This window comes from Heterocephalus glaber, unplaced genomic scaffold, assembly GCF_053883595.1.
Source record: "Heterocephalus glaber isolate CG9 unplaced genomic scaffold, H.glaber_assembly_v1.0 deba00001472, whole genome shotgun sequence".
Classification (NCBI taxonomy): domain Eukaryota; kingdom Metazoa; phylum Chordata; class Mammalia; order Rodentia; family Bathyergidae; genus Heterocephalus; species Heterocephalus glaber.
The window spans coordinates 37,806,008-37,821,563 of NW_028258315.1; the positions used below are offsets into that span (position 1 = coordinate 37,806,008).

General features: G+C 34.7%; 1 protein-coding gene across 4 annotated transcripts in view; it reads left to right on the top strand.

Annotated features, from left to right (window-relative positions):
- Upf2 (UPF2 regulator of nonsense mediated mRNA decay) overlaps positions 1-15,556 on the top strand; it is a 107,273-nt gene that overhangs the window by 53,666 nt on the left and 38,051 nt on the right. For all 4 annotated transcript variants that reach the window (XM_021266335.2, XM_013075808.3, XM_087181951.1 and 1 more), the window contains exons 9-12: positions 2,124-2,232; positions 5,550-5,663; positions 7,786-7,902; positions 13,472-13,657. In XM_021266335.2, the coding sequence (XP_021121994.1) occupies positions 2,124-2,232; positions 5,550-5,663; positions 7,786-7,902; positions 13,472-13,657 (526 nt within the window). The remainder of the gene's footprint in view (positions 1-2,123; positions 2,233-5,549; positions 5,664-7,785; positions 7,903-13,471; positions 13,658-15,556) is intronic.

A 15,556-nucleotide genomic window follows, 5' to 3' on the forward strand; every position in this document is an offset into this window, starting at 1 on the left:
TTTATGACAATGTATGTATGGTACACCTACTTTGTTACAGATAGTATTTTGAGTACTAGTAAACTGTTTCTGTGCAACTTATCTTCTAGTGGGGAGGGATGATATGTAAGTAAACATAACAAATAAGTAAATTATATACTATGTTATAATCCTATTTTAAAAAGTAGTACAGGATAAAGTGATGGGGAGATTATAGGATGGAGTGTATTTGCAGATGCTATGGAATATTCAGAATGGGTCTCATTGAACTGAGTTGTGCTTGGTGAAAGACTAAACAGTATAGATGTTTGGGGAAGCATATTCCAGCCTAAGGGAAAGATCTTGCTGGGATTCTGAATGAAAAGATTGATGAGGGGCAGTATGTGTAAGGGAAGAGAACAGGAAAAGAGGTATTGGATGAGCCCATGAGGTCACAGCAGTACTACTGTTTGCTGGCCCTACTAGCTCCTAGCTCTTTGTTATCCTAGGACTTCAGCCCTTGTGTCACTGAGCCGTGGTGTGGCAATAGAATACTTTTTTGTTGTTAAAATAGGTGTGGAAAACAAATGAGCCTAACACATTAACACAAATTTATAAATATGCTATTAGTATAAATTCATCAGTTATGCAAGAAAATAAAATATTTATTTGCTCCAGCCTTTTTAAACACTAGTAACATCAATAAATTACATATTTTTAAGAGTACATTATAAAATTATCCTTTTTTCTAATATCAGAAAGTAAATGACCCACATTGTATGCAGTTTCCATGTGACAGAAGCTTAACCTTCAATAGATAAAACTCTTTAAATATTTTAAATAAACATTTAAAGTTTAACAATAAATGTTCTGATTCAAAACATTTGTGAATCTTTAGATAATGTATCATAGTTTTCACTTTAATACAGGATATATTTAAAATTTATTAAGGTGCTACTATATAGTTACCATATTCTTTACTTTGGCTTCTGTCCCCTTATTTCTGAAATGGTGATTTTAATATCTATCTCATATATGGTTGAAATAATATATGTAAGATGCCTAGCACATTAGTAAGGCATGAATCTAATCAGATTCCTTTCCTTAACCCAGCCTTTCAAGTGTATCTCCCTTCTTCCTTAACCATGCCTCTTCGATCTCAGAACCAATTTGTTCATACTGGGAGCTTCCAAGATTTAATTCTAAGCCTTTCATGATATATAGTCCTTTGTTTTTCATAATAAACTATTTTCATATACTTAAAGGGATTGTTTCTGTTATAAATGGCCTCAAGCTATTATAGTTTCAGCTCTTGTGTGTATAATTTTTAACTTCCTTATTCTCTGTCACCTGCCATTAGTGTTGCTGCTTTGTTAGGTTTTGCCGCTTCTTATCTTCAGCCTCTGATCTACTCTTGAGCCATTGACTAATCAAGTTTTGTAAAATAATGTCTGGCAGGAATGAAAAAAACATTTTGGCTTGTGTATTGATTCTGATTAATATGGCTGCCTGGAATGTTGTGTTAAAGCAAGATTCTATAGCTGCATCCAGTTTGATGGGCAGAAATACTCTTGACAGTGGAAGGGGTGGAAGCATGTATGCCACATATTGCCATTAATTATCTTAAGTAAGACACATGAAGATCTGAGTAGTTCTGTGATTAGTAAAATATATGTTAATGTGTAGGTCTTGTGATAGTGTTTGAACTGCTCAAATATATTTTGTTTATTGCTTGCCCTCTTACTTTAGGTATTGAGATTTCCAAATAACTTACCCTGAGTAAATGAAGAAAATGATTTGAAAGGACTATATTTTGCTCTAGTTAATTTTTAGGTTTGTAAATAGTTACTCGGCAATTATGTGATTAAAAACTTAAGCCATGTCAAAACTTACCACTTTCTTTGCTTAATTCATATTTTATCAAAATTACATAGATAGATTACAGATGACAAATGCACTGAATGGAAAATGTCAGATTATTAGTAAACTTTTGAGAAGTTTATTTGATTTTCAGACACTTTGTGATGGCAATAAATAGGCATGTCTGAATAATTATTAGTTTTTATAGTCATTTAATGTGTGAATATATCTGATAGTTTAAATTTTAAAATGAATTATTTCTGGTATGTCATTCCTTTTACACATATCGCATATAACTTTTGCAGGTTGGATTTGCTACCATTTTATGCAAGATTGGTTGCTACATTGCATCCCTGCATGTCTGATGTAGCAGAGGATCTTTGTTCCATGCTGAGGGGGGATTTCAGATTTCATGTATGTATTTAAGTTTATTTCTGTAATATGTATATTCTTTTTTTTTTTTTTTTGTACTGGGGATAGAACTCAAGACCTTGCGCTTGTGAGAGGCAGGCACCGGAACCACTGAGCTAAATCCCTGGCCCAATATGTATATTCTTAACAAGTTGAGGTGCCAGGAATTTAGCTCAGTAGCACCGCATCTGCCTCATAAACAGAAGGTCCTGAGTTTAATCCCCGTACCAAAAAAAACTCAAGTTGAGTGGGGATTCTTTAGTTTAAGAACATAATTATTTTGTTGGTAAGCATATTTTTGAGATATGATAGTTGTATAACAGTAAAAAATTTACAGAATTCTTAATTTTTTAATATAAATTTATTCAACAAAACTTGAAATTGATGTAACATTGCAATTCTCAGCATTGTCCTAATTGCACGTTAGTTGAGGAGCCAGTGCTCCTGTTCCCCCATTGTAAGTACTGTGCTTTTTGCTTTTGTTAATTAAAACCATTCTGCAAGGTCAAGACAGACAGAATCCTCATTGGTAGTCCCAGAAGAAACAGGATTGGCTATGAAGAGTTGGGGTGTGGTACTCCATTGTATGGCTCTGTAGGTTTTGAGGGTCCAAACGTGTAGAGCATAAAAGGTTCCATAAATTCTGCAACCTCAGTGAATGCTACTGTTGCCCATGTTCTATTGATTCTTGTCTTGAAAATCTCTACCTTGGATAGAGGCAAGTTCTTTTTTTTTGTTTTTGTTTTTGTTTTTGTACTGGGGATTGAACTCAGGGATCAAACCTAGAGGCAAGTTCTTTAGAGAACACCCCACCAAATACCAGGGGGTCATTACCAGACAGTAGGCACCTTCCTTTCCTTTTCAGTACGAGGAGTCTGGGCACACTACATGTTCATAGTTTAAGCCCTCATTGCCCAGTCATCCTGTGGAAGTGACAGATCTTCAAATACAGGCTTGATAGGGTATAAAACGGTCCTGCCACAAGTTACTGTACATGAGCATTGGTACACTTTGAAAAAACTTGAACTTTAAATGTTTATGTTAGCCAGTGGGAACACTGTGTTTCCAAAATTTAGCATTACAGTCAGTTGCTTGAGCACACATAAAATCAGGGAATGTTTGCTATGTTCAGTACAAGCTTTATTGCACTCATTGTGCACAAATCAGTAGTATTGTTGAGCATTCAGAGAAGAGCACAGAGTTCTCTCATGATATAGTTAGGGAAAGGAGACATAAATACAAAAGCAGGAGGGAAATAAAATTTTAACCCTTAAAAGAATTGCATGTTTAACTGGCAAGGGAATTACTACAGACTGAGTACTTTGAATTCAGAGGAAGGGGGAAAGTATCATGGAAAGCAAAAGAACAAGCAGTGATCTATAATTGCATCTTGCAGTAAGTGTTAATTTGTTATGAACTTTGTGGTTAAGATTTTTTTCAGGCCAGCTTTTGCTGGAGTGTGCTCCAGATAGTAAGTAGTATTAAGCAAGGTAAGGTTTGTGTTTGGAGAAAACCTCAACTTTCCGATCAAGCCTTTTTATTGGTTAAAATAGCAGGGCACATATCCCCAATATAGGTATATTATTTTTAAATTATGTACATTTGCAGTTGTACCAAATTTGGTACCTTGTGGAAAATGGAAAGATAATGAAGTAAAATTTAAGAATAGAAGTTCCCATTCCCCTATATGAAGTGATAGAGCTGAATTTAAAACCAGCAAAATTGGTACAGAGTCCATACACTATCCTCAGAGTTCACAGACTACATAACAAACATGTATTTATAAAAGCTATGCTGTTTTCTAAATTATAAGGCTGAAGAAGTCAAGATTACTCCTTCCTGTTTTGTTTAATATTAAAACTGAGAATCTCATTCTATTTTGTTTGTCTCTAATCTCAAAGATATTTTGTATGTATAGATGATGAAAGTTCTGTATAAAGTTGAATCTTTGTGATTTTATTCATTTTTGCTTGATGCAGTTTTGTTGATGCTTTAGAATAAATTCAGTTACAGTGACCATCTAGTTCTGAGTTTTTAGTAGGCATGGTTTTATTTAAAAATATAAAAAGTCTAAACACCTACCTCTGCTTGCCATAGAAAGTAGATCCTTAAAAATTAACATAAATTCCACTGAAATGTTAACTGAGTATGTAAAAGTTTAGTTTTTGCATAAATAACTATCATTAAGTCTTCAACTGCTGGTGAGATTAGACTTTCTTTTGAATCCCAGCACATATGTGTGGGAGTAGTGCAGTAAAATTCTCAATTTTACAGTTGGAAGATTTGGCTCATAGTATATCCATCCTTGGTCAAGTCATTTGATAGCTTTGTGGCCTTTTATTTTTTTTGTCTTGGGTTTGGTTTTTGTTGCTTTTAACTAATCAGAATAATAATGGCTATTATTCCTCAAAAAAATGAGGAAAGAGTAAACTAAAGGTACTATGACATTATGGTCATTGTTATTCATATAGAAGATTTGTGGACAATAGTTTTGTTTTTCTGATGAAAGTGTAATTTTGAAGTTAAATCTAATTCTGTTTATCTTGATGTGTTTGTTTATATTGTACTGACTTACTGGGATTTTGTTGGTTTTGATATTTCTTGAAATGTGTGCCATAAATAGAGGACCTAAATGTGCAAAAGATTTGAACTTTGACATGTGACTGACTGGTAATTAAAAAGAAAACCAGTGACTATATTAGATGTTTCATTGTGAATTTATAATTAAAAATGCAGTATAGTTTGTAATTATATCAGCAAACTTAATAACTTTTTTGCTTACGTGAGCTCCTGATATTCATACTTTTAAGACAGCATTTTCTTTTCTTTTTTTTTTTTTGTACTGGGAATCAAACTCAGGACCTTGGCACTTGTAAGGCAGGTGCGGTGCCACTGAGCTAAATCCCCAGCTAAGACAGTGTTTTCTTAAGTATGTTCCTTACAATGCTAATTTAATGGGCTGTTAACTAATAGGGGTTATAATTTCCAAAGAAGGGGCTTGTGTTGACAAAAAAATTTGAGTAGTATTGATTTAAAATAAATTAAGTAGGTTTCTTTTAAGAGGCTTGTTAAGCCTGAAAAAAAAATGCTTTGTTTTCCCAGATTTTTTTGATCATAGAACTGTTTTGCAGAGTACTTCCTGGGACTGGTGTTACACAGAGCAAATTTTTCGACTTCCGTAAAGTAATTTGAATGTAACACAAAATTATACTCAATTTATTGAAATATTTGGGGCAAATTCAAACATACTAGAGTAACAGTTCTTATCGCAGAGATTAAAAATGTTCATTAAGCAATGTCTTTTTTTTCTTTATTTGTAGGTGCGAAAAAAGGACCAGATCAATATTGAAACAAAGAACAAAACTGTTCGTTTTATTGGAGAACTAACTAAGTTTAAGATGTTTACAAAAAATGATACGCTCCATTGTTTGAAGGTTAGTGCTAAATGTTTTTTAACAGAAAAAATGTAAATGAGTTATACTTAGTGGATAAAATGAAATAGTTGATAAAACCAAAAAAAAGACAATAAAGGAATATTAAATAGATGATCAAAATAGAAAACAGTAAGATGGTAGATACAAATGTTGCTATATCAGTATTAGATGAAATTTAAATGGACAAAATGCATAAATAAAAGCCTTAATATAAAACTTGATTAAAACAACAACTATGTGCCATGTACAACATGAAGACAAAAATTAAAAAGATGTGGAATTACGTTGTATCATCAGTGCTTACTAGAGAAACATTTAATGTAAGATACACAAATATATAAGGATTTACAAGATAGGTTTACAGTGGCCACCCAGAGTCAAGAGTGGAAGAATGCAAAAGGTCTGTCTGCATGCATACTGAAGACTTGGAGGATCCAGTCAAAGGCCTGGAGCTCACTGTAGTGTCCTGTGCAAGTCCATATCAGGAGGCCGAAGGGTCTGCAATGGAAGGCTAAAGGGTCTGTGCTGGAAGCTGGGGGACAACGTTCAAGGTGAAGGTGAAGACTGGCGCTCTTCTGAAGAAACAGAAGCAAGCCTTCCTTCTTTGTTTCCCTTTTATTCTATTCGGGCGACAAGCCTGTTAGTTGGTACCACTCATACCCAGGATGTGTCTTCAGTTTTCAGTAAATCCCTTCAACCACACCCAGACTGCAGATCCAGTTTAGTTGGGCATTTCTTACTCACGTTGACAAAGTTAGCTATCATATAAAGTTAGTTTCACTAAACTGTTTTCAAAGTAGACTTTAAAACCCAAAGCATTATTTAAAATAAAGGGTACAATGATGAAGAGTTTAAAAATGTTATCTTTGAATTTTATACCCAGTAACATACTGTAGCTTCAAAATATATAAAGCAAAAATAAATGAATCCACAGGATAGTGAAGGATTTGAAAAAACCTCTCAGTAGCTAAAAGAAGCAGCAAACAAGTATAATCTGACAGAATTTGGTCAACACATTTACCAACCTTGACCTAATCACACTATGTGGAACAACAGAACTTAGTCTCTTCAAATGCACATGGGTCATTTACCAAAATCAACCATAAAGTCTGAGCAAATTTTGAGAGGATTGGAATTACTAACAAAATTAAATATCTTTACTGCATGATTTCTTAGTGTTTAAAATACTAAGTTATTGTAAATAAATCAATATTCAAAGGATTAAGTTTCCTGAACTTTCTTGGATCATCTCAGGAGATTAGTATATGACAAAGTACTTTTAAAGAAACTCCAGACAGCATGGTAAGAGAGATAGTAGAAATTTTCTGAATGCTGTAATTGAAAGGAATTACTATAAACTATTTAAATATATTAATATATTCCTTTGTACTAATTCTTAAAAATATATGGGAAGGCTGTATATTTCTTGATATAAAAATTTTATTTCTAAGAATTCATTTTAAGGAACTAGTCATAAATGTCTGCATAGATTTATCTGTATTTTGTCATACCATTTTTACAATAGTGAGAAAAGAGGCAATTTTAGTGCCCAGTAAAGCAATCAAGTTTTAAGCTAGTTTATATTTGCTATACTATGTACCTTGTAAATCATACCAGAGAAGGATAAAAAAGAACAAGGAAAAATTACTCATGTTAAGCTAATAAAACCAAGCTAGTAAATGATGTCTAAATTTGTTTTTGTATAGAAAAAGATTTTGAGAATAAATACTAAAATATTATGGTGATGTGTTATATTCATAAATTCTATTCAATGCGTAAATAATACTTTGTAGTCAGAATTTAAGTAAATGTTATCTATACCAAAACCAAAAGCCATTGAGAAAATATCATCTGCATGTATGGCATAGCATCTCAATAAATATAGAAAGTGCTTTCACATTAGTTTCTGTATATCTTTTTGAAAAGAAAGATGTTAAATATATTGAAATTTTTCAATAAAAATTTTATGATAGAATACAAAGATGTCCAGTAGTGAAGCTTAGTAGACTCGATTTTTTTCCTTTTATACGTTATTATGTACATGAGAAGTATATACTGTTTTCTTTCCCTACTAGGATTGAAGTGTTGCCTATGTAGCTTTTCATCATTCTTATTATTCCAGATGCTTCTGTCAGACTTTTCTCATCATCATATTGAAATGGCTTGTACTCTACTGGAGACATGTGGACGGTTTCTTTTTAGATCTCCAGAATCACACCTGAGGACCAGTGTACTTTTGGTAAGGGCTTGAGGATCTGTTAAGAAGTAGAGGTCCTTGATTTATTTCCGGGATTAAAAATATTGACCATCACTGGTTATCTTCTTCTGCCATATGAATATAAGCATTTCTACCTAAACTAGAATAGCCAAACATGTAGTAACTATAGAAATTTTTCTTACTTGGCCACCAGTGAGTTCATAATATTACAAAAGGGCATTAAGTTCAACCTAGAAAACTTTGCACAGATGAGCAGCTACTCTTAATACTATTAGGTCAGAGCCATCTTAATGTTTTTTGCTATATCTCAAGCCATCATTAATGTGTCACGTAAACTTAAAAGATTTTAAAAATGAAATTTTAAAATGGAAAAAATCATAAAATATTAACTTGAAATTTTAATTAGGGAAAATAATTTCTTTTTTTTTTTGAGACAGAGTCTTGCTTTGTAGTTCAGGTTGGACTCGAACTCACTATGTAGCTCAGGCTGCCCTTGAACTCACAGCAATCCTGGGTCAGCCTGCCAAGTCTAGTATTACAGGCACACACCACCATGCCCAAAAGGAAAATTATTTCTTAAGCTAATTAGTATGTTGAAAAGGCCATCAAGTTTGTGGTGCAACTGTGTGATTTACGTACATTTGCTTACAGCCTTTCTGAGGATAAAGAGACTGTATGTATGACAGAAAGGTAAATGTTGGTGTTACTGTTAAAAGAGAGCTCCAGTTTAGACTTCCTTGGCATAGGCTATTGCTATATCAGTGTTGTTTTTATGAAAGTCTTGATTATGTCATTTTCTCTGGATACTCTGCTGATATTTTAAATGGAGAAACATGAATTTATTTCTGATCTGTTTGCAAACATACTAATGTGATTGTCATCAAATAGAATTGATTTCTAAATTCTCTTAAAGCTTAAATCACATTAATCAATCATAAGTTCAAATTTTATTGTAACAAGGGGAAAAAACCCTACTTTTTATCATTTGGCTCAGACTGATGAGGTTAGATAAGATAACATGTAATATTGATGCCAGGAAAGCTTACTTTTTTTTTTTTCCTTTTCTTTTCTTTTTGCAGTACTGGGGATTGAAACTAGGGCCTTTGCAGTGAGTTACATCTCCAACTCCCAATTTTTTATTTTGAGACAAGACCTTATTAAGTCTCTCAAGTTCCCCAGGCTGGACTCAAACTTGCAGTTCTCCTGCTTCAGTTTCCCAGAGCACTACACCTGGCTGGAAAGCTTAACTTTTAATGGCTCTGTTTTATTATAATTTGAACCTTTTATATTTATCTTTTGCTAGGGAAAACATTTATGAATTCTTGTGATAGAGATTAACGTAGCATTGTTGAAAACCAAATTCTTTCCTATCTGACCAATTTTCTTGGCTTGGTAGATTGTTTCCACCCTTATAGCAAAAACAACTAGCTATTATGGTTGATTTTCTTACCTTCTGAATAGGAATTGTGTTTATTTATCATATAATAGTTTGGGGGTTCTTCCTGTCCCTAGCACTAATCACTTCTCTAGGGATGTTATAGCTAGATGATAGGAATCATATAATGAACTGAAATATAATCACTGTCCTCAAAGTGATCCATAGCTAGTAAGCAAGAACTAAATGTGCATTTCCAACATGGCATTGTAAATGCTGTTGTAGAGGTCTGTAGCAGGCATTGTGAGTTCATGGAGGGATACTTAATCCAGACTAAATAAATCAGGAAAGGTCTTTCCTATAGACATCATTTTATTGAGTATAACCTCTCTGCGAGACCCTTGGATAAAAGTGATCATCTTCCATCATATGGTTTGCAGTGTTAAAAGGCAGGGAGACAAACAATTGAAATAAATTATTATAAATGCAGCATAATAAAATGAGTAAGCCTAGAGTATTGTGGCTGTAGGTAAAAGAGAGTCCTAATCTAATCTTGGTATGTCAGGAAGGGTTTTATAGAAAAAGTAATATTTTAGAGACCTAAGCTGAGTCTTATAGACAGAGAAGAGAAATCATCTGAATAAAGCTCTTGCAGGTAAGACTGGAGAAGTAGGCAAAAACTAGATTATAGACAGTCAAGTTTGCTATGCTAAGAAGCTTGAGTACTTTTCTTGATGGCATTGAATAGCTATTGTAGGATTTTAAGCAGATAGGATAGATATGGTCAGATTTATATTATTAGATTATTCCATTTTGACTTGAAGGAGTTTGTACATCTTTGCCAGCTTAGTGGTGCACACTTGGAATCCCAGCATTTTGGGAAGTTGAGGCAGAAGGATTGCAAGTTCAAGCCCAGCCTAAGCAATTTAGTGAGATTTCAAAATAAAATTTTTAAAAGACTGAAGCTGTAGCTCTGTATGAAGACCCTTCATTCAATCCTCAGTACTAGAAAAAAACAAACAAACAAGATTTGTATGGAGGAGATAACTCTGAGTTAGCTGAGTACCAGTGTCCATGGGGTACAGTCAAAAAGCTGTTTTAAAGGAGAAAACAGTGAAGAGATGGATTGGCATAGGGATGGGGGGTGGAGAATAATAATTAACTGTATAAAAATTATTAGGAAGTAGAGCTCATAAGACTTGCTGAGCTGTAAGAGATGAGGAAGAACACGCCCTATGATAAGATCCACAATTCTGACATGGACATATGAGTGGGTAGTGGTGGCAGTCCAGCAATAAGGGAATGTAGGGGAGGGAACAGATGCTGAGTTTGGTTTGAAACACATTAAGGTTTATGGAATAATCTAAAATGCATTCATATTCATTTGAGAACACATACATGACAACCTTTAACCAATTTGCATTCAGAATTATTCTTAATGGAAAAATTAGTTTGGGGCATATGTGTGATGTGTATGTGTTGAGGAAAATGGTTCTAAACCAGTTTAACAGGTTAAAACTAATCTAAATTAAAAACTATATTATATATGTATAAATGATAAGCTAAAGAGTGTATTGTATTTTTCTCCAAAGAACTTACAGGGTGTGATCATTATCTCCAGCCCTGTTAAATGTGGATCTGTTTTCTTGTGTGTTAGAAAGAGTCAACATTGTCTTAGTCACTTTTCTCTTCTCTGGGACACATTACCCAACCCCCATAATTCTAAGGAGGACAGGATTTTTGGCTCACAGTTGGTAGAGGTTTCAGTCCATAATCTAGTGGCTCCAAGGCAGAACAGCACAGCAGAGGGGCATAGCAGAGGAATAACTGTTCATGTCACAGTGTTCAGGAAACAGAGGATGTGGGAGGAGTCAGAGATAGATAAATCCATCCAGGCCATGCCCCCAGTGATGCCTCTTCTGACCAGACTTCACCTCCTAACTGCAGGTCAGCTATAAGCCTCCATAATCCAGTCACCTTCTGAGCACATGAGGCTCTGGGTGGGCCATTTTTTATATAAACCCTAACAAACATTTTATCTACAAATTAGGATACATCAATGTCAGTATCAGAGCTTAGGCACAATTAATATACTATGAGACAAGAGAAGCAATTATGAAACTTGGTATACCTGCACTTGAACTTACAAATAGCAAAATTCTTCCCAGTATATGGTAGTTCTACTTGTATGGAAAGTAGGTCATGAGAAAGATCGAATATGTTTATAAAAATTCACTCATTCATATACTGTTAAATATTATATGTTTATCAAACATCATTTTAGGGGCTAGGTAAACAATAGTAAAAGAGAAACAGGTCCTGCCCTCCTTGTGCTTATATACACAATGATCTTTTCAAAACTTGAAATTTGCAACCATACTAGTCCATGACACCTGCTTGAAGCTCATCAGTGGTTTTTCGCTACATGCTTTAAACCCAGAATTCTCAGTATAATGTTTTGCATTACTTAACCTTCCTTACCTCTTCTGTGTTATGCTGCTCCATATTGGAACCACATTGCCTTATGTTAGTTCCTATACCATATCACATTCTCTTTTGATGTCCCCTTTACTGTGGATATTCCTTTTGTGGTTTTTCAACTTTTTGTTGTCCTTCAAGTCCCAGCTTAAGGGTCACTTTTTCATAGAGGCCTTCCCTAGCCCACCCCTAACTAATTTTCTCTTGATTATTAATTTGTTTTTTGACTTGTTTATTCTTACACCAGACCATTAAACTTTATAAAGGGAGGAAAAATATCTGTCTTGTTCATTATTGAGTTTCCAACACCTGGCATAGTTCTTAGCACATTGTAAGTGCCAAGCAAAATGCTTTCTTGAAAGGCCCAGTAAATTCAGTAATCTTTTCAACCCTAGTACTGGGGATTGAGCCACTGCTTTGTCCATGCTAGCCAGACACTACTACTGAGCTACCATCCCACCCCAAATTTAGTAATCTTAATGCTTGGTGTGTTAGCTGTCCCATCACTGGAATAAAATACCTGACATATACAACTTAAGAGGAGAGGTTTATTTTGCCTTTTTTTTTTTTTTTTTTTTTGCGTTACCAGGGATCGAACTCAGGACCTTGTGCTTGCAAGACAGGTGTGGTGCCACTGAGCTAAATCCCCAGCCTGGGAGAGTTTTATTTTGGCTCACAGTTTCAGAGGGTTTGCCATATGGTCAGTTGCCTGCAAGGCAAAAACCGGAAACACCATGGTGGAAGGGCCTGGTAGATAAAGGCTGCTAAATCCATGGCTTCCAGGAAGAAGAGATATATCTTCAAAAGTCAAAGCAAGAGATGTATCCTCTAAAGGCACAGCCCCAATGACCCACCTCCTCCAACCTCCTAACAACCCACCTCCTAACAGCACATTCAGCTATAAATTCATGAATGGAGTAATCCACTGATGAATATGTCACTTCCATGATCAATTCATCTTCCAAAGCCCCAACTCTGAAAACATGAGACTTTGGGGGACATTTTAGATCTAAATCATTATACTTGGTATGATACTATTTTAAGAATTATCTGAAAATCTTCAACTGGTCAGTACTCAAATAGCATCTAATGGGTAGAGGCCAGAGTGGTTGCAAAACATTCCATAATTTGCAAGTTAGTCCTTTATAACAAAAGATTATCTGATCTTATCGATAGTACAGAGGTGTATATCAACTCAAGAGGATGATGATTTAACGCATCTGTGTTTTTCAGCACCCCTCTTTAGTTGATGCCAAACAAGCTTAAACAGATTTTAAGACCTGGGGGGCTTTTAGTTTTCTTGGCTATAGAGACTTGTCAGATTTATCTGGTACAACACTGGATGGCATAAGCTCTGAGAAAGAATTTATTCTCAATTGTACATGGAACAGCTAGAGGTAGAGTTAACCCTAATTTATATTCTTAGCCCTTAATTTCAGGCACTCACAGAGCCATGCTTTCCTTAGAGTTATACAACCTGTCAGAGTTATAAATAAAGTTACACTTGTAGCACAGTTCTATGAGTATTTTATTGGATAAGACCTAAAGCCAAGCAGTCGTAGACTAATATGTTCTTATGATTAGTATTTGCTTCACAGTCTTAGAAATGACTAGTGGTTTTTTTTGGTTTTGTTTTACTAAGCTGTATTTGGAAATCCTATCAGCAACAATAGACATTAAGTTAGGAATGAAGAACTATTAGAATGGAAGTGTTTTAATTTGAACATTTTATTTTAGGAGCAAATGATGAGAAAGAAACAAGCAATGCATCTTGATGCAAGATACGTGACAATGGTGGAAAATGCTTATTACTACTGCAACCCACCTCCAGCTGAAAAGACAGTGAAAAAGAAACGTCCTCCCCTCCAGGAATATGTCCGGAAACTTTTGTATAAGGATCTCTCTAAGGTCACTACTGAAAAGGTGAATCTTAATGAAACCATCTGATAATAGCTTGAGATTTGTGGTAGTGCTTTGCTTATATCAATTGTAGTAGAGATGGGTGGATCCCAGAAGTTCCATTATGATTGATTTTGTATAGGTCATCCTAAAAAGGGACTCAAGATGATATGCAGTTTTTAGAACATATATTTTGTGTCTTGTATTCTATAATAAATTTGCTATTAAATACTTTAGCTTCAGTATAGAGGTTCTTAACCTTTTTTTTTCTTGGTACCAGGGATCAAACTCGGGACTTTGCGCCTGCAAGGCAGGTGCTGGAACCATTGAGCTAAATCCCCAGCCCCGAGGTTCTTAACCTTTTGTGGGCTCTGTGAGGCCCATAACCCTTCTGAAATTTCCTAAGTTTGAATGTCTAGCTCTGTATTTTTCTGGAGAGTCTCTGTAGCTTCCTATAGATATTTACCAGATATCAATTTCCAGAAAAGTTTCAGAATCCCTGACCTGTTAATTATAACAGTTGCCTTGTTGGAAACTTCTCTTTTATGATACTGAACAGAACATTTCCTGATTGACTGTATAAGTTGACATACAATGCAATACAAAACTTTTTCTCTTTTTAGGGTAAATAAGGAATAACAATTACAGCTTTGAAAATTGAAGCCATTTTCCCGAGAGGCAGTACTGTAGTTGTTTAACACAGTTTTCTTTCAAGCTTCCTGGTACACGACTGTAATCCTAGCTAGTTGAGAGGCTGAGGCAGAAGAATTGCAAGTTTAAAGCCAACCTGGGCACCTAACAAGACCCTGTCTCAAAATAAAATTTATAAAATGCTAGGGTTGTGGCTAATGGTAGGGCACTTGCCTGGGTTCCATACCCAGTACTTCAGACTAAGAAGTGAACAATTTTTACATTGGCTAAAGTCTTGAAAAGTATTGAATATTAATGAGGCAGCAGAGAGATTGACATTTTCTGTGAAAATGATATATGAGAACATAGTGTTTGATATGAGAATGTTTTTCAGTATCTGTTTTCTTTCAGAATAAAAGTAGAAAGAATTTGATTATAGATAGAGCTCTGCTGATTATCTTGTTACTAATAGAAGTTTTCAGATAGTAAAGCTAATATCTGTGGGATCTTCATAATGTGCCAGATACTTTCCTGTGTACTTACCTGCCTAATCCTTATTATAACCTATGAATTACCCTGATGCCTTGGTTGTTGAATGGCTCCAGGCTCAAATTTTCCACTACTTGAACAGCAGAGTTTAAAAAAAAATATGCCTGGTGTTGGTAACTTTGCTTGATAGTTGAACTGAAAATCCAAGTTAAAAACCTGTATGGGCCGAGAGTGAGTCACGTGTTGCATATTGCCACAGATAGAAAGGGGTGACACTTCAGTCTAAGCACTGTTCTTGCTTAGACAACATATAGTGCTTGTGTAAGTGCATTAAAACATTCATCACTATGCACTTTTTTTTTGCACTTTATTTGCATAAAATTTTGTAACCACGGCTCCAAAGAAAGTTAGTGATACCAGCAGTAAAGCTCAAAGGAAAACTTAAGAGAACCATAGAGTTAAAGAAAAATAATTGTGAAATTTGTTAAAGTCCTGGAAAAATGAATTTATAAGTGTAATTTTGGGGCCTCAGAACCAGTTATTTGGTTTTCCATTATTTCTTATGGGAAAAATATGTTAATTTCTCCAATTTCTTGGTGTGTTGGAACAATTGAGTTGATAACAGATATCACTGTATAAGTACTTTTGTTACCTCCCATTTTATACATGAAGAAACAGGTGATTATGAAACATTGGTCTTGATGCAGTGTCCTCCATCTTAAATGATCTTTTAACTAATTGACCGACCTTGGGTTTACGTATTTGTTGGAAATTTGTTGGAATTGGTTTATTTGTTGGGAAATC